This window comes from Panthera pardus, unplaced genomic scaffold, assembly GCF_024362965.1.
Source record: "Panthera pardus isolate Hobbes unplaced genomic scaffold, ASM2436296v1 HiC_scaffold_26, whole genome shotgun sequence".
Taxonomy (NCBI): domain Eukaryota; kingdom Metazoa; phylum Chordata; class Mammalia; order Carnivora; family Felidae; genus Panthera; species Panthera pardus.
In genome coordinates, this window is record NW_026526832.1 from 2,273,877 (window position 1) to 2,292,256 (window position 18,380).

Here is an 18,380-nt window from a genome sequence, read left to right on the forward strand (position 1 = left end):
TGCAGAAATTAGAACACTTTATTATAAATATTTCCAGAATATAAACTGATTTTATATCAAGACTCTTTGAAACTTTTAAAACTATATGTAACCTTAGCTTATTATTATTATAATGTATTTCATTTTCCACTTTGCAATCTAGAAAATACACTGCAAGTTAGGTCTAACAAAGGAAAAAAAATCAGTCTAAATTGTGTCAAAGAGAAAACTAATGAATATAAAAATATCCCACCCAAAACTAAAACAAACCTAATCAAGAAATAGATTCTGCAAAGCCCGTTAATACTTCAATTTAAAATAAGTGACTTCCCAAGGGAAAAATACTTCTACTATCATAGCATTTTGATGAGTAAAAGCAGTGCCACTCTCATTAAGGAAAATTACATTATATAGAAGAAAAATGTAGGGATGCTTTCAGGAAATGAGGAAAAGTAATTTCCGTGCTGGAGAGTAACCACATTAAATACTTTTGGTTCACTCAGCCTGTTGTTAGAAATTAAAGTAACTGTTCACATGAAAAAATCGATATGAACATGGACATCATAAAACCAAGCTCCTCAACTATTTTTTCAATTTAACCTCAGGAGAACCAACTCAGGATCTTCAAAATCCAAGGATAGACTGGTCCCAAAGCATTTCCTCCTCTGTCCTCTCTTTACCTTGTTCCTTTTTCTCTTTTCTACGCTTACGTTCCTCTTTCTTAGAGGCCACATCTCGGCCTTTTTTCTCCTTTCGATTCTTAAGCTTTTCTGTACTGACCCTGACTGTTTCCATTTGTGTTAGATTTCTTTGGAAGTTCTTGTGTTTGTCTAAATCTATTTCCTCACAACCTTTTTTCCTCCTATGCTTGGGCCGCTCCTCCTCTGCTTTTTCTCTGGCTTCCTCTGGGTGCCTTTTCCTGTGCTGATGTATCTGTTTATGACTGGCTTGATGGGCGCTGGCACTGTTTTCTGAGGAGAGACGCTTGTAAACTCCAGATTCCACACTGTATGGGCGACAGTTATATGCTTGCTGACTAAGGTTCAGGGGTCCTGGTTTTTCTGAGAAACAGTCCCTGGTGAACTGGCAGTAGCTCAGAGAGTCTAGTCTTAGCCTGCTGTCATGAGCTGGTAGCCACTGAGGTAACCGGTTTTCCACCTTTGGTGAAATAGGGCATGATCCCGGGTAGGTCTGGACAGTCTCAGATGAGAGTCTGTGATCAAACATTCTATGCCTCGGTCTGTAATCAACCTCTTCTTTGTACCCACAAGTTTCCAAACAGTCCTCTCTCATCTTTCTGAAACAAGTCTTTGGCTCTAAGCCTCTGGCTTTCTGCACTTTGATATAATCTTCAAGTTCATCTTGAAAAGAGTCATATGTCTTCTTTGAATGCTTCATTAGGTTGACAACAAGGGGTTCTCTGTAGAGAAGATGGGAGAAAATTCTTCTTACTAGATTATTGTATTCTGAATATTTCCTTTGCTCTTGAAGAGAGCTTCAAAAAACAAAACAAAGAAGCCCAGACAAATTAAAACCTAATTCAGCAAAGAAGTTAAATATCATGACATTATACGCCAAAATGGTACATTAGGATAGTCAAATATCTCCCAGGCCACTCACAAGTAGGTTTATCATTCTCAGAAGTGGGATGAAGAGGGCAGAGAGCAGATAACACATAGGGTTCTGTTGTATGGCTAAAAATGTAAAGCATATAGGGATGTGTGGTTAAGGGCCACACATCCCTGATAGGTGGCTGATAGTTTTCATAGTTTTCCTAAAGTTCTGACTAATCAGTTTCTTCTATATTGTTTTTTAAGAGAAGTAATAGAACCATAGAGAAGTAATTTTTAAAATCTTCAGTTTACTCAAACAAAATAAAATAAATACGCCTACTTACCTGACTAGAGCACCATTAAGACTTAATAATAAAAGGATGTTTATAAAATGGTTTGGGAATGCTGGAAATTGGAAATTCTGCTACGAGATGAAACTACTCTTTTGTATAGGGCATGAGGGAAGATGAGGGAACAGAGTTCCGTATCTTCTGTCCAGGGCTTGGATTTCATTCCATTACTTCTGATTGGTAAAAAAAAAAAAAAAAGCATTCTAGAATGTCTTCTGGTTTGTTCTCTATTACAGTACTGGTGGGAGGGTTAAGGGAGGAATGGAGATGAAAGCGGAGAGGGGGTCAGACTGATGCAGAGAAAAGTTTCAGAAGAAATTTAAAGTAGAGACACAAATTTTTTGTTGGCTTGTTTGATTCTTTTGGTGGGGGCAGCACTATTTCTGATTTCTTTCTTTCCCCTACCTCAAATCCTGCATTAAGTACAAATGTAGCAGAAAACATCCTTACTACAAGATCATGTCCTATGTAGTTTTGGTGATATACTTTGTCTCTAAAAATTAGAAGGTGGCATACCCACGGAGAACAGAATGTTCTTCCCTTTAACAGAAAGAAAGAAGCATGACATAGCACTCCAGAGTCACTAATGATCAGCTACGTTTTCTGGAAATTTCAGATCAAAAAATAAAGTCTAAATGAAGTCTAATTTGGTGAATCAGAAACTTTAGCTCCTATTCAACTTAAATAGTACAAAAATTCTAACGAGAATAACGCAACAAATATTTGATTATAGGCAAAAGATTTGAACAGACATTTCAGAAAGGAATATATAGAAAGGGCCAATGAACACATGAAAAAATATCAATAGTCATCAGGTCATGTCAATTAAAACCACAATGCAATTCCACCACGCACTCACTAGAATGACTGGGATAAAAAGAATGATACCAGCAGTGTAGTTGGTGAGGATACGGAACAACTAGAATTCTCACACACTGCTGGTCAGGGACAGAAAATGGTACAACCACTAGCAAACAGTTTGCTGGTTTCTGAGGAAGTTAAACATACACCTACTGTACGATCTAGTTATTCCATTCCTCAGTATGTCCCCCCAAAGAAAAGGAAATATATGTCCTTACAAAGAATGATACATGAATATTTATGGTAATTTTATTTGTAATAGCCCCAGAAAGGAAAAAACAGAAATGATGATCAACAGGTGAATGGAACTATCAATAGTGGTACATCTATACAGTGAAATACTATCAGTGGTAACAAGGGAAGAATTATTGGTTATTGATAGAGTCAACAACATCGATGCATCTCAGAATAATTACGCTGAGAGAAGCCTGACAAAAGAGTACATAACATATGATTCCGTCTACAGAAAACTCTAGAAAATGCAAACTAATGTACAGTAACAGTGTTTGCTTGGGGATGAGACAGGAAGGATGGGAGGGATGATTATAAAAGGCACATTATGGAGTCTGGATATGTTTACTGTATTGATCATTTGATGGTATACACATATATCTGTCAAAACTCAAATTTTGTATTTTAAATATGTACAGTTTATTGTATGTTAACTATATCTCAAAAAGCTGCTTTTACAAAGTCACTAGCAAGATGAAAAAGATGGTGATAACTGTTGAAGCTGGATGCTGGTATATGAGGGTTCGTTATACCATTTTGTCTACTTTTATGTTTAGAAATTGATACTTCGTGCCCACAAGGATGGCTATAATAAAAAAAGACAGGTGAGATTCAGTATTGGCAAGGATGTGGAAAGATGGGTCATTTCATTCATTGCTTGTGGGGATGTAAAATGTGCAGCTATTTTGAAAAATAGTTTGGACTTCTGGCCCCACGCACAGAGGTCTGAGCCTGCCTGGAGCCAGGTAGACCATCACAATGAAGTTCAACCCTTTTGTGACCTCGGACCACAGCAAAAACCCCAAATGCCACTTCAGTGCTCCCTTGCACATGCGCAGGAAGATCATGTCTTCCCCACTCTCCAAGGATTGGTGGCAGAAGTACAAGGTCTGCTCCATGCCCGTCCACACAGATGATGAGGTTCAGGAGGTTCAAGGGCACTATAAAGGTCAGCAATCAGCAAGGTAGTCCAGGTGTTTAGAAAAAAATAGGTCATCTACATTGAGCAGGTTCAATGTGAGAAGGTAATACCACAACTGTCCATGCATGCATTTACCCAAACAAGGTGGTTATCAGGAGGATAAAACAGGAAAAGATCAGGAATAAATTCCGTTGTTTTTTTTTTTAAGACTTTGTTTCTTTTTTTGTTTTAAAGTTTATTTACTTAGAGACAGAGACAGAGAGAGGGAGCAGGGGAGGGGCAGAAAGAGAGAGAGGGAGAGAGAGAATCCCAAGCCCTGATGCAGGGCTCGAACCCATGAACCGTAAGATCATGACCTGAGCTGAAGTCAAGAGTCGAAGTCAGATGCTTAACTGACTGAGCCACCCAGGCACTCTTGATCAGAAAAAAAATCTTGAATGCAAAGCCAAATCTCAACAAGTTGGAAAAGAGAAAGGCAAATATAAGGAAGAACTTATTGAGAAAATGTAGGAATGAGTATAAACTGTTATGCAACCATAGTTTAACTGCAGATTTTTAGCCTGGTATATACTTCTTTGAAACTTTTCAAGATGTCTCTTGAACGTTTCATTTCCTTCCTGTTTTGTTATTGACATGTGGCTCTGTAAATCAACTTTTGCTGTTTTAATAATTTTATGAATAACCATTGGAAATGTTTCCTAATTAAAAAGAAAAAAAAAGAAAAACAGTATGGCAATGCCTCAAATTGTTAACAGTGTTACTGTATGACCCATCAGTTTCACTCCTAAGTATATGCCCAAGAGAACTGAAAACCTATGGTTACACAAAAACTCGCACACAAATGTTCACAGTAGCAATATCATAACTGCTAAAAAGCAGAAACAAGTCAATGTCCATTAACTGATGAATGGATAAATAAAATGTGGTATATTCACACAATGGAATATTATTCAGCAGTAAAAAGGAATGAAGTACTAATATGTGGTACAACATGGATAAATCCTGAAGGCATGCTAAATGAAAGAAGCCAGTCCCCAAAGCCCACATATCATGCAGAAATCAATGAAGAGGTTAATGGAAACTTACCTTTATCAGGCTGGGAACTTGGTGAAGAAATCTGATCATATTCCCCCATTAATTGCTTCAGTTTTCTAGCATGGACTTTCCCCAAATGGTGAGACCGTGCAACAACCAGGAAGCTAAAAAACATGATGCAGAGATCCCAAAATCTATTTTTGTCTAATATTCCACTCCCAGTCATCTGAAACCAAATACAATCTTGTTACAAAGATTAAATAGTTCAAAGTTTAGATTCATACCACCAACATAGATCCAGTATCTGAAAATTCACAAATCCATATCCTTTTTTATCATTTTACTTCCTATAAACCTGAAAGTTAGGCTAACTTTTTGAGCATATATTTTACTCTGGAAAAATAAATAATATTTTGTTTTACAACACAGTGACCCCAAATGTCTACTTCTAAATTTGAAAATAGCTTTCATGATTTTTAACACATTTAGTCTGAACTAAAAGTTTAAGGACAGAGTTTTGTTTGCATTCAAATCAAAGTATCAGCTTCAGGAGAAATTATCCTATGATTCAGAAGATCTTTATTTTCAACCTCCCTCATAATATGAAATCCTTTGCAATTCAAACTATATCACTACTTCCCATATACCTTTTACAAAGAGTATGTGTAAAAGCTCAATATTTATTCATTCAATGTGGTATCTATGAATAAAATAAAGGGAGGGATGATTGAAGATCATATTAAACATTTAAGGTAATATTTTCAATCTGTAACTAGATATCACTTCACATACCATCTCAAATCTTAATTTCCTGAGTGCTTGCAAGACTATCTACTAACTTTTTGCTAATTAGAATGAAATTTCAGTATGAAAACATTTAGTAAGGCTCTACTATTTAATATGGTAGTATATTCTTATTTAGTCCAGAATATATTCTGAAAGGGAAGCTACTGGGTCACCAGTAGGAGTCTGGACTTTATGGAAATGATCTGTATTGAAAGGCTGCGAGAAGATATCTGGCCTTGGCATTTTTGTGTTTTATAGCAGACAATTTCAAGAAATAGTCTATTTTAAGATAGTTACTGATTCTAGCTGTATCTCTCAGGTCATCTGGGAATCACAGAGAGGAACCACAAACCATCTTTACCTGTGGTGGGCAACAGTCCTCTATAGTTGTACAAAAATGATCACAAGCAAGGCTCCCTAAACAAGGCTCAGATAAGCCACTCAAAGCTATAGTCATATTCACATATTAACTTCCAGAACTTTTGCTCAAAGTGTTCCTCACCTCAATAAATAATCTACACCAAACTTACCACATGTATATTTGAGGTCTATACTACTATCTAAAGTTCCTAACAGTTGAAATGTATTTTTATTGAAATTTACTAGTTTATAGCCAAATTATGGGAAGAGCCTAAATGTCCATCAACTGATGAATGGATAAAGAAGTTGTGGTTTATATACACAGTGGAATACTACGTGGCAATGAGAAGAATGAAATATGGCCTTTTGTAGCAACGTGCATGGAACCGGGAAGTGTTATGCTAAGTGAAATAAGTCATACAGAGAAAGACAGATACCATGTTTTCACTCTTATGTGGATCCTGAGAAACTTAACAGAAGACCATGGGGGAGGGGAAGGGGAAAAAAAGTTAGAGAGGGAGGGAGGCAAACCACAAGAGACTCTTAAAAACTGAGAACAAACTGAGAGTTGATGGGGGGTGGGAGGCAGGGGAAAGTGGGTGATGGGCATTGAGGAGGGCACCTGTTGGGATGAGCACTGGGTGTTGTATGGAAACAAATTTGACAATAAATTTCATATATGTATATATATATATATATATATATATATATATATATATATATATATAAATTTATTAGTTTATAAATATGATACCAATCATGGAACGTCAAAATTGTACTTCCTATGCAGCCACTTAAGTGAATATGAATTGGAACCCCATGTACTGTCATGGAGAAAAGTCCATGATATATTAAGGGGAAAAAACAAGATGTAGAACTCTATCTATCTACCTACCTGAGTACCTATCTGTTGACCAATCTCAAATCCAATTTTAGTATAAAAACACAACACAGAACCAAAAAATAAATATATTCACATGTATTTATTGTAAGGAAGGAGTTAAAGGAGCTGGGCTGCAATCCATTCACTTCCTTTCTGGGGGTGGGGGGAAAGGAAAGAGGGTAGGTGACTTCTGGACCTCTGAGAAAAGAGACCAATGATACTGGCTAAAAGAATAGGAACTTATCTTTGAAATGCCCTTAGCAAGATGTTCCTGGCTAAGGATGATCTACAGTAAATAAATTCAGGACCAATGAGGCATAGCTCTATGAAGCAAGGGTATATAAAATGATTCATAATTTAAATACCCACACTGTGTGAGGTGATCCTTACTTAGAAACCTCATCTATCTATTATTTTGGGTTAGAGATGCAGGTCTGAGGAGCCATCTTTCATGTCCTAGAGATCTTTGCTTCTCTAGAGTTGCTTGATTGCTTGTATCCTTGAAATACTTAGAAAGCCTTGATACTAGGTAATATGACTGATTTGTGTTAGTGTGATTTGACAGTTTGATCTTGTATATCTCAATACCCATAGAAAAAAAAATCTGAAAAGATATACACTTAATGGGGCTTGGGATATGAGTTTAGGAAAGGAGTAAGAGACAATATTTAACATTCTGCTCTCTGCATATGTCTGTACTGTTTTAACTTGTGCAAAAAAAATTACTTTGTAATTAAAAACTCCATAAAAATTGAATTTAAAGGTTCTACAGGTTAATTTTCAGAACAAGTGTATAGATTAAAAAGGTTTGGCTAAAAATATTGAGTTCAAGAACTGTAAATGATAAACTTTTTAGAAAGGATGATGAATATTTAAAAATGTGTCTCTAATATATATAGTATCTCTCTGAATTATTTCTGAGTTGTCTTAATGTATATAATTTACTTATGACTCTAAAATTAAAATGAAAAGCAAGCCATAAAGTGGGAGAAAATATTCCCATCTCATATATCAGACAAAGGACTTGTATCTAGAATATATATAGAACTCTTATGACTCAGTAAGATAAACACAAATTAAAATGGATGGGCAAAAGATTTTAACAGACACCTCAAAGAGTGTGTGTGTGTGTGTGTGTGTGTGTGTGTGTGTGTGTATGGCTAAGTAAATGCGAATTAAAACCACAATGAGATACTACTACACTATCACTGGAAATGATTAAAATTAAAAGGACTAAAAATACCAAATGTTGGTAAGGATGTTCAACAACTGTAATTCTCATACGTTACTAGTTAGAATTTAAAATGGTACAACTTTACAAAGCTGTTTGATAATTTCTTTAAACATTCAACATCTATCATATGACCCAGCCATTTCACTTGTATTTGTTCAAGAGAAACAAAAACATATATCCATGCAAAGCCCTGTACATGAATGTTCATAGCAGCTTTATTTGTAATAGCCCCCAACTAAAACAACCCTAATGTCTGTCAATAGGTTAATGGATAAACAAAACCAGGTATATCAATATGGTAGAATTATTCAGCAACAAAAAAGAAACAAAATAGCAATATATACACAACACGGATGAATCTCAGAATCATCATGCTTAGTGCAAGATATGAGTACCTACTTGTATGATTCCCTATTTGCAAAAAGTTCTGGAAATATAAACTAATCTATAGTGATAGAAAGCAGATTAGTGGTTGCTGGGGACAGGAGTAGAAGGAGGGATGGACTGTAAAGAGGCATGAGCAAACTCTGGGTGTTGATGGAAATATCTGGCATTTTATTTATGATGGTTGCTGAGTATATACCTGACAAAAACACATTGCCTTGTGTACTTTAAATATGTGTGTATTTTAAGTAAAGTATATCTCAATAAAGTGTACTAGAAGAGCTTAAAGATCTATTAACAGATGTTTTTGGAAAATGAAATTTTACCTTAATTTGTTAAACTGGACTTTTAAATGTTGGTTTTTTTCCCCCAGAAAGATTATCCACCTAACATAAGGCCAATTCACCTATGCAGAACTACTGCCCATCATATGTGTCACTTATCTCGTTGCTCTTATGAGCCAGACATAGGGACTCTGAAGCCAGTTATTTGCTGTGTAAGCTTGGTTAAATTTCTCAACCTCTCTGTGCCTTAAGTCCCTCATCTCTAAAATAGGGATATAACATATACTTCAAAGAGCTGTTGTGAGCCTTAAGGAAATGAATATACATAAAATGCTTAGAACAGTATATGGTACATAGCAAGTACTGAATGAATGAGCTTTTATCGTTACTCAGGATTTCATCCATTTTACTGACCTAGTGAAATGTTCTCCCAGCCAACTTTTCTCGTAACTACAGAAAGCCAAATAAAGGAAAGGTTATGTGTAAACAGAGCAAGAGTGCCTGACAGGAGTACCTAATTCTTTGTATTTCAAGATAACTCATGTTTTAGAGGATCTTTTTAGTACTTACTTTTTGAAATGTTTATTTTTGAGAGAGAGAGCAAGCAGGGAAGGGCACAGAAAGAGGGAGGGAGAGAAGCCTAAGCAGGCTCCACGCTGTCAGTGCAGAGCCCAATGCGGGGCTCAAACTCACTAAATGTGAGATCATGACCTGAGCTGAAATCACAAGTTGGAGACTTAATCGACTGACTTCAGCTCAGGTCATGATCTCACAGTTGGTGGGTTCCAGCCCCACACTGGTTTTTTGCTGACAGTATAGAACCTGCTTGGGATTCTCATTCTCTCTCTCTCTCCCCCCCGATCACACTCTCTCAAAAATAAACATAGAAAGAAAGAAAGAAAGAAAGAAAGAAAGAAAGAAAGAAAGAAAGAAAGAAAGAAAGAAAGAAAGAAAGAAAGGGAAAGAAAGAGAGAAAGAAAGAAAGAAATGAAATGAAACGAAATGGAAATGAAATGAAATGAAATGAAAACTGGGGGCTCCTGGGTGGCTCAGTTGGTTAAGCGTCTGACTTTGGCTTAGGTCTTGATCTTGTAAGTTCAAGCCCTGCCTCCATCTCTCTACGGTCAGTGTGAAGCCCACTTGCGATCCTCTGTCCCCCTTTCTCTGCCCCTCTCTTGCTCTCACTCTTTCAAAAATAAACATTAAAAAAAGAAAGAAAGAAAGCTGAAAGTTAGACTTGATCATTATTGTGTCTTCTGGCTGCTCTATTTTGAACCAATTCTTTGAAGATTTCAGTTTATATCCTGTGTTAATTGGTGCCATGTCTACTTTAATACCCAAGAGTTGGGGCGCCTGGGTGGCGCAGTCGGTTAAGCGTCCGACTTCAGCCAGGTCACGATCTCGCGGTCCGTGAGTTCGAGCCCCGCGTCAGGCTCTGGGCTGATGGCTCGGAGCCTGGAGCCTGTTTCCGATTCTGTGTCTCCCTCTCTCTCTGCCCCTCCCCCGTTCATGCTCTGTCTCTCTCTGTCCCAAAAATAAATAAAAAACGTTGAAAAAAAAAAATTAAAAAAAAAAACAAAACCCAAGAGTATGGAATATCAAGCAGAAACCTCTAAGGATACTAGCTAATTTTACTACTTACAGGCTGGTATTAGGTCCCAAGCAAGAAATAGCTTGTCTTGACTGAAACTCATCTGGAGTATTATTTTAGATTTACCTTCTAATATTTTTTGGAAAAAATCTAGCAAAATTCTGAAAACCTTTCTATTTCTAGAAATAGATCTCATGTCCTGATCTGGTCATAAGATCCAGCCCTGTGTTGGGCTCCAAGCGGAGCAGGGAGTCAGCTTGGGATTCTTTCTCTTGCCCTCTCTCTCTGCCCCTCCACTGCTCTTGCAAGCACGTGTACTCTCTCTCAAAAATAAATATTAAAAAAAATATATTAAAAAATGGAAATTGCAAAGCCTGAGCTTTTGCATTGTATAAAATGTTTTTAGTAAGTCTCAGTTCTGATGAATAAATCAACTGAATTTAAGTGAAAAATCTATTTAAAAAATGTCATGCCCCACCGCACATCATTTCTGTTGTGACACGGCACTTAAACATTATACAGCATCTTTAAAAAAATGTATATTAAATATCTCTGAAGAAAAAATGAGCAAAATTAGGATGTTAATTTGGTTAGTTTTAGCTCAGTTCTTTCCCTTTAATAAATACACCCCCAAAATGGTATGGTCTTATACTTTGTTTTTGAAGTTTATTTATTTTGAGAGAGAGAGAGAGAGAGGGAGAAATGTGAGTGGGGAAGAGAGAGAATCCCAAGGAGGCTCCACATTGTTAGCTCAGGGCCCAAATCAGGGCCCAAACTCACCAACTGTGAGATCATGACCTGAACTGAAATCAAGAGTCAGATGCTTAACCGACAACTGAGCCATCCAGGCGCCTTACGGTCTAATACTTTTAAATCTAACTCAGTCAGAAGTATTAGGAGACGTTCTATATTTTCCCATTATTTGCATTTTTCTCTCAGCCATGTTATGTAGCATTCTCTGTATTCCATTAAAGCTATCTAAAAGTATTTTGTTCTTTGGTGCAGTAGTAAACAGTATTTTTAAAAATCTGAACTTACTGTTTGTTGCTAACATTGAGCAATACAATTGATTTTGTATATGGAGCTAATATTTTGCCCCCTTGCTAAATTTATTCTAGTAGCCTTTTCTGAGGTTCCTTGGCATTTCCTACATAGATGATCATATCATCTGCAAATAGAGAGTGTTATTTCTCTCCAATCTGAACATCTTTTGTTTTTCTTGCCTGACTGTACTGGCTAGGACCACCAGTACAATACTGAACAGAAGTGGTGAGAGTGTATAGCCTCCCCTCATTCCTGCTCTTGAGTTTTGCAATCTTTTAGCATCATTATAATCTCAGGAAAGGCTAAGCAGAGCATAGCATTACATTTTAGGAGACTAGGTAACTGACTGTTATCTTTGCTATCTTTTGTAACTATTTGCTATCTTTTCAGGTTTTAATTTTTTTATTTTTTACCTATTTAAGTATTTTTTAGAGATCTTAATTGTGCTAGACATGCAACCCTGTAGCTGTCAGCCTCATAAATACTCCTAGCTATGTTGGTTATTAACCTTGTCTTTTCAGGAACGTAGATTAGTATCTGATTTAGGAGTTTGCCAAGCTCTAGCTATTTCACACTAACCCAACAATCACAAAAATAACTAAGGGTTTACTATTATGGCAAATTTCCAATGATAAAATACAAAAGAATTAACAAAATCATTAATTGGGAGTACTACACATTTAATATAGTTACACATTTAATATAAAATTTGTGTCTTTATTTAAACTAAGTCTTTGAACATCAGTAATTGTAAGTACTCTGTGGCTAGCTAGCTCAAGGATCATGCTTGTGAAGTTAGTTTTACTTGGACCCAAGGCAGACATCCAACATCAGAATGCCAGCAGATGCATTCCATTCCTTTCAAAGGATTAGTAAATGTGAATGTGAATGGGTCTGTAAGAAGTGGGGGAAAGCCCCAATGCTTTCACATAGATGCCCTAACATATATGTGATGAATATAGTAGGGGAAATCTTTTTAGCCATTTTAACATGCTTAGTCACTATTTTCACACACTGACATCTAATAAAGTCAGCAGATCTGCAACTAACAAATAATCATCAATGTCTCTCCAGAGATCTTTCTCCCCAACTATTCTACCCATCTGTCAACACTAGATTTACAACATAACGTGCCCTGGTGTGCACGTAGCAAATATGTCTTGGACAGAGCACACCTTTATACAAAACAATGAACTACTCCTGATTATCCCAGGAGTCCTGGCTAATCCACATTTAAGACTACATTTTCTCTAATGTGTTCATCCTGCTATTTCTTACCAATTTTAGAAGTTGTCAATTAACCTGTTTCCTCCCCACTCCATGGAGAATTTGACTGCCTCACACTACTATCCCACATTTCCTCTGCAGCCATTTCAGATTAAGAGATAGAAGTTGTGTGTCAGGAAGAAGAAAGCAATCATGCCAGCTCTGGAGCACTCACCATTAACGTAATTTGAGAGATAAATAAACTTTTATTGTGTTTAAAAGAAAAAACCCCCAAACTGCATTTTGTTTTGTTTTTTCTTTTTCTAATTTCACAAAAAAACATTAACTACTAAGCTCTTTAAAAGGGCTGTGCCTAATTCATCAGTATATCCTTGGGACTGAGCACAGTACCTGATACATACCAGGAGCTCAAAAAGTGTTTTCTGAATAATACAATGGCTATTAGCTAGATTTTTCTGTCATTTGATCCAAATCTCTGCTTACTATCATGAAAACAAAGGAAAACATTTTTAGGTAATGCTATGTAAATGGGTTACTGATTCAATAAGGAGTCAAAAATGTCCTTCATTCTAAAACCAAGTTCATTTAATTTCTTGAAAAGAAGCAAATAAGCTGGAATTGTTTTTTGTGGTTTTGTTTTTACTAATTCTTCAGGAATATGATTACTTAAAAAAAATTTTTAACTGTCAAAAATACTTGAGAAACCAAAAAACTTTTTTTGAGAAACCTCACTGAATGAATTAGAGTGTCCTGGAAAACGTTATGACAACTTCACCATAAATTCTATATATATGTCTTTTCATAGAAGTCTGGTTATGCGGTATTTCTTTGGGTTTTTGTGAGTGAGTTTAATTTCTCAATTTCCTATTTGTAATCTGACACTTTCTACATATTCTCTGCTTGCCAATATTTAATCCTTACCGACATCTGTTCATTATCGAGCCCGTACAAAGGAGCTCCTCTCAGTGTTACAGCTATAGGTGAAAATGGTTTAGCAGATGTTCTTCAAATCAGTTTGAATAGTCCTATCAGGATCTTGACAGTGACTGGGATTTTAGTAACTGGAAGCACAATAATTCATACATTTAAGGTAAATCTCCTAACCAAGTCTTTTAAGGAAAAAAAAAAATACTGGGTCAGTAACAAGCAACATTTTCCTCTTGTTTATGTACTGTCTTACCTGGCAATTATTTAAGGCTTTTACAAATATCTCAAGTAAAAATATATGACTTCTACTAGTGTTTTAAATAGTATAATATGCCACATATTTACCATTTGTTAGGTAGCAGTTAACTGAACAGTTAATGAAGGATATTTACCCAAAATAATGTGACAAGAGGTAATTTTTAGGTAGCGAATTATATTTTGTTTTTCATATCCTCATGAATAGTCTCAATCTTAACTCAGAGATTTCATCACTCTTTGAATGCCACCTGATGGCCATTATAGGTCGAGGTTTCATGTTTTATGAACTGCTATTCCAGTACACAGCCAGCTCATGGAAAGAATATCAATACCGAACTGTAAAGCCAGTTAACAATTTTAAGGACCTCAGAGTTTGGTTGGTGCAGAGGTCCTCAACCTCGACACTACTGACATTTTGGGTAGGAGAATCCTTTGTTAGGGTGGGTGTGGGACTGCCCTGTGCATTTTATTTCTATCAAATAGCTGCCAGGTAGCACCTGTGCTCACCCTGTCCTTCCTTGCCCAGTGGTGGAAACCAAAAATGTCTGCCAAATGTCCTCTGGGGTAGGAATGCAAAATAACCCCTGGCTGAGAACCACTCAATTGGGCTAATCCCATTCCCCCTCCCCACAGATGACAAAACTCAAAACGGAAGTTTGGGACTTTGAAAGTTTGAAAAGAAAAGTTTGGGACTTACTCAAGTCATACAACTAGTGGACAAACTAGCACTAGAACCTAGTACTAGTCAAGATTCCTCTTCCAGTATTCTCAGTATACCACCTTGAAGTCGTATAGAAAGGTTACTGATAGCACTGTGTGAACTGACATTGTACAAAGTCTTAAGAAATTGCACATATTTAAAGTCATCACACACACGAAAAACAAAAAAACTTGTTTTTCCATGAGAAACTGTTTCCAAATCTTCCTGTGATCTGGCTGAGAGCCAAACTGAATTGTATAAACTATAAACCGTATAAAAATTATAAACTGTATTACAAATTGCATAATCTATAAACTGCTCAGGCTTACTTGTTGGTGAGAGGCAGTAAGTCTGGTATGAAAACTAAATCCAGAGTTTATTTTTGACCTCAGAACAATGATAACTAACCTAGGCTGACTCAAGACGTTAAATCTAGTTTTCCGAAGGTTGCCTTCATTCAGAGATTTACTAGAACATCATTTGGTTGCAATGACTTCCTCATTCCATTTTTAGTGCACGGAATTTATATAAAGTGCTTATAAAAATGTTTTAAGAAACGTATACTTTTTTTTTTTTACTTTGCCGTTCCACCAAAGTGAAATGCGTAAAAGATTATGGAATAGCACAGAAAAATAGAATATATCACGAAAAAGGGTAAAAACAAAATTATTTTCATGAGGTTATTATATTGATGCCTCTCCAGAAAAAAGGAATCTAAATTATTCTACAATATTTTGGCTTCCACTGTCTTTTCCCTCTGGGGACAAAAAGCAACATAAGTCAACACGGTAAGTACTAAAAATGGTGAGACTGAAGATGGTGAAATGTTTTACTGAGACCTGCAACGCGATCAAGCTCCACCATCTAAAATCCTTTCCTAAACTGCCTTACAGTCTTACCTCATAGTTTGGGACAAATAGGGTGTTCACAGGCATATAGTACTTGTAGGAACTTAAACATCTGTTAGATCGAGATGATGAGGAAATAGCTTTTTGTGTTAGGGGAAATGTGTTGGTGAGAACTGTGAAAACTTGGGCAGAAACACTCCTTCCAAACTCCTGCAGGGAGACTTGACCAAATTTTAACATGGCCTCTAGCAGCTTAAGGCTGAATCCCAGCGATGACCCAGCCCCCTTTGGAGCTCCTGCAAGAAAAACCTCAGGGCTGTCAAAAAGAAATCTGCTGTTTTTAGAGCCAACACCTGATAACAGGTCCCCATCTCTCTTTTTAAGAGTACTTACTGAATTTGGATTGTGAATCCTTCCTGTCTCTGAGAAGGATGTGTCCCTCCTACAACTCAGGAGTGTCCTTCTCAAAGACCTGAAAGCCATTCCATTGAAGTGTAATCATCGGGAAGGAGACGCCTAGGTCTCCCAGTGGCTGTGGGAGGATAGAATCCTAAGGTCCCTCCCTACTTGCCAGCAGCCAGACACAGCTGGCCTAACAACATCCCCTTTGTAATTCCTCACTTCCCTGACTCTTCTGGAACCCCCACCTCTCCTCCAGTCCCTCATTTTCCCTTTGAAACTCCCAGTCACCTCTGCGCAAATGCAAATGGAGCTCAGCTCTTTCCCCTACAGTCGGGAGTGTCTGGATGAATTCTGTTTTTCACCGCTCTCACTACTGTCCACTTTGCTACCTTTGACACTGATCTGTAGATCCCTATTGAACTCAGACCACTATCAAAATAGGCCTATAAAGCTCAGAAGCTTGCTTTATAGGGTGTTATCCTCAAAAAGCCCCGGAAAACTCTCCAAAGGGACCTCTCAACGCCCTCGCCCCTCCGCTCTTCCCCCAGGGCCCCGACAGTTTTAAGCTCCGGAGCTACTTCCTGCGGTGGGCAGAGTCCTAACTCCACTTCGGCCCAAGTGTCTACTTCCCCGGATGTTCAAGTTCATCCCGCCGAGGTTTCCTCGCTTCCACGTCTCAGGCCGTTTCTCTCCTTATCCTCGGAGCTGCCTCATCCATCCTCCTTCCCTTTCCCTGCCACTCCAGTCAAGACTTCTCCCTGGACATCTCTCTGCCCCCTCAATCCTCAGCTTCCTGAGCTTGCTGGGGTGTCCCTCTCCCCTCCACGCTCCACCGGGGGGCCGTGGCGCCCCTTTCCCCGGGCGGCGGGTGGTGAGGAGGGCGGACGGACTCCGGCCCCGACCCGGTCGGCCATGGCGCACGCTAGGGGCGCGCCCAGCCTTCTCTGGGCCGCGGAGGGAGCTGAGGGGCTGAAGACCGGGCCGCCCCCGCCGCCGGGGCGGGAACTCACCTTCTCTGAGGCAGGGGCGGGCGTCTACAACTACTGTCCCCCTCCCCGCCAACGCCGCCGGCCGGGGGGTAGGCCGGGGTGGAGGTGGCGGAGAGGCAGGGACAGGCGCTGCCGCCACCGCCGCCTCCGCCGCCGAGCAGGCGGGGTGAGAGGAGGAGGCGGAGACCAGGCTTCCTGAGGGGAAGTCTCCGCCACCACCGGCGGCTTACTGGACGGCGCCAACGCCATGGCGGCAAGGCGCGCTACTGCGCTTGCGCGGGTACCTCCCTTCCAGGGAGGCCCTTTAGCCCCGCCCCCTTTAGCCCGGCCCCTTTCGCTGGGGTTTTTTTGCGGGGGGGGGGGGGGGGGGGAGGGGGTCTCGGCTCTAACTGTGGCTGTGTCCTCTCCGTCTCGTGTACTTTCCCCGGGGACTTTCCCCTCGTTGTCGGAGGGAAGGGAGAGCGCGTGGGGCCGCTCGCCTGGGGTGAGTGAATCTAAAACCGACTAAGAAAGAAAAAGTCTGGGAACCTCCGGATTCTTCCTCCAAAGTATCTGAGAAATACGTCATCTCCTTTATCTGTTTGTCTTTCCTTTGTTAGGGCCTTTATTGCACAGAGTTAGAGTAAGCAGAAGCCTCGGTCCTGATACGTTGTCGTCACTGGTCCGTAAATGACTTTTGTCGCCCTCCGTCAATATATGCCTATATGCGCGCACTCACACGCACAGCCAAACTCACCTCATCTCATTCCCCATCTCCCAAAGAAATCACTACCCTCCTTTGTAGTTTCTTTTCATATCTATATCTTTATTCCATACGTATGCGGCCAAAAACAGTTTGGATGATTCTTGAATTTCCTAAGATTTGTATCTTTCTCTGTGCAGTATTCTGGAACTTGTTTTCACTCAACATTTTGAGGTTCATCCAAGCTGTTGCCTGTAGGTGTTTGTTTCACCGCTGCACAGTATTCCACCCATTTTCCTGTTGAGGGGCATGACTCCTGGTGCAGGGTGCCAAAGTTTCTCTTGAATGGCTTCTCCCTCCCTGTCACACTGCCATTGCCTAATTTCAGGTGCCCATCATCTCCTGTTAGAACCATGGCAAGAGATGCCTAACTTATCCTTCCAACTTGACCAGCCCAGTGTCCTCTCCATACTACTGCCAAAGCCTTCTATGTAGAAGTCATTTTGGCTCTCCGTTGTCTGTTGGAGAAAGTCAAACAGGAGTACTACTGGGCTTCTGTGCACCCTGATCTCTGTCTTTCTACTTCTCACCTCCCCACCCTGCTTTTTCACTTTATGATTTAGCAACCTTAAACCTTTACTGATTCCTATAAATACCAAATTACTGCGTAACTCAGTTTATTGTATATGCTGCTCCCTCTTCTGGAATGCCTTCTCCCTACTTCCTAATGAACTCCTCCTCCCTTCAGAAGTAAATTCTGTCCTGAATGCAGCATTTCTCATTCCTATTCATTTCTTAATACTTTTGCTACATATGTATGTGTCCCCAAGGAACATGAAATATTGCTTTG

At 38.9% G+C, this 18,380-nt stretch overlaps 1 protein-coding gene and 1 pseudogene across 1 annotated transcript; one reads left to right on the forward strand and one right to left on the reverse strand.

The window, feature by feature from the left end:
* On the reverse strand, positions 1-17,097 carry KRCC1 (lysine rich coiled-coil 1). The gene is given in 4 exon segments (XM_053891215.1): positions 1-1,474; positions 16,870-16,975; positions 16,978-17,037; positions 17,040-17,097. Coding segments are annotated over 4 exon segments (1,095 nt in total). The 3' UTR covers positions 1-603.
* Positions 3,734-4,441, forward strand: LOC109264235 (60S ribosomal protein L26-like 1; annotated as a pseudogene).
* Positions 17,098-18,380: the final 1,283 nt, after the last annotated feature.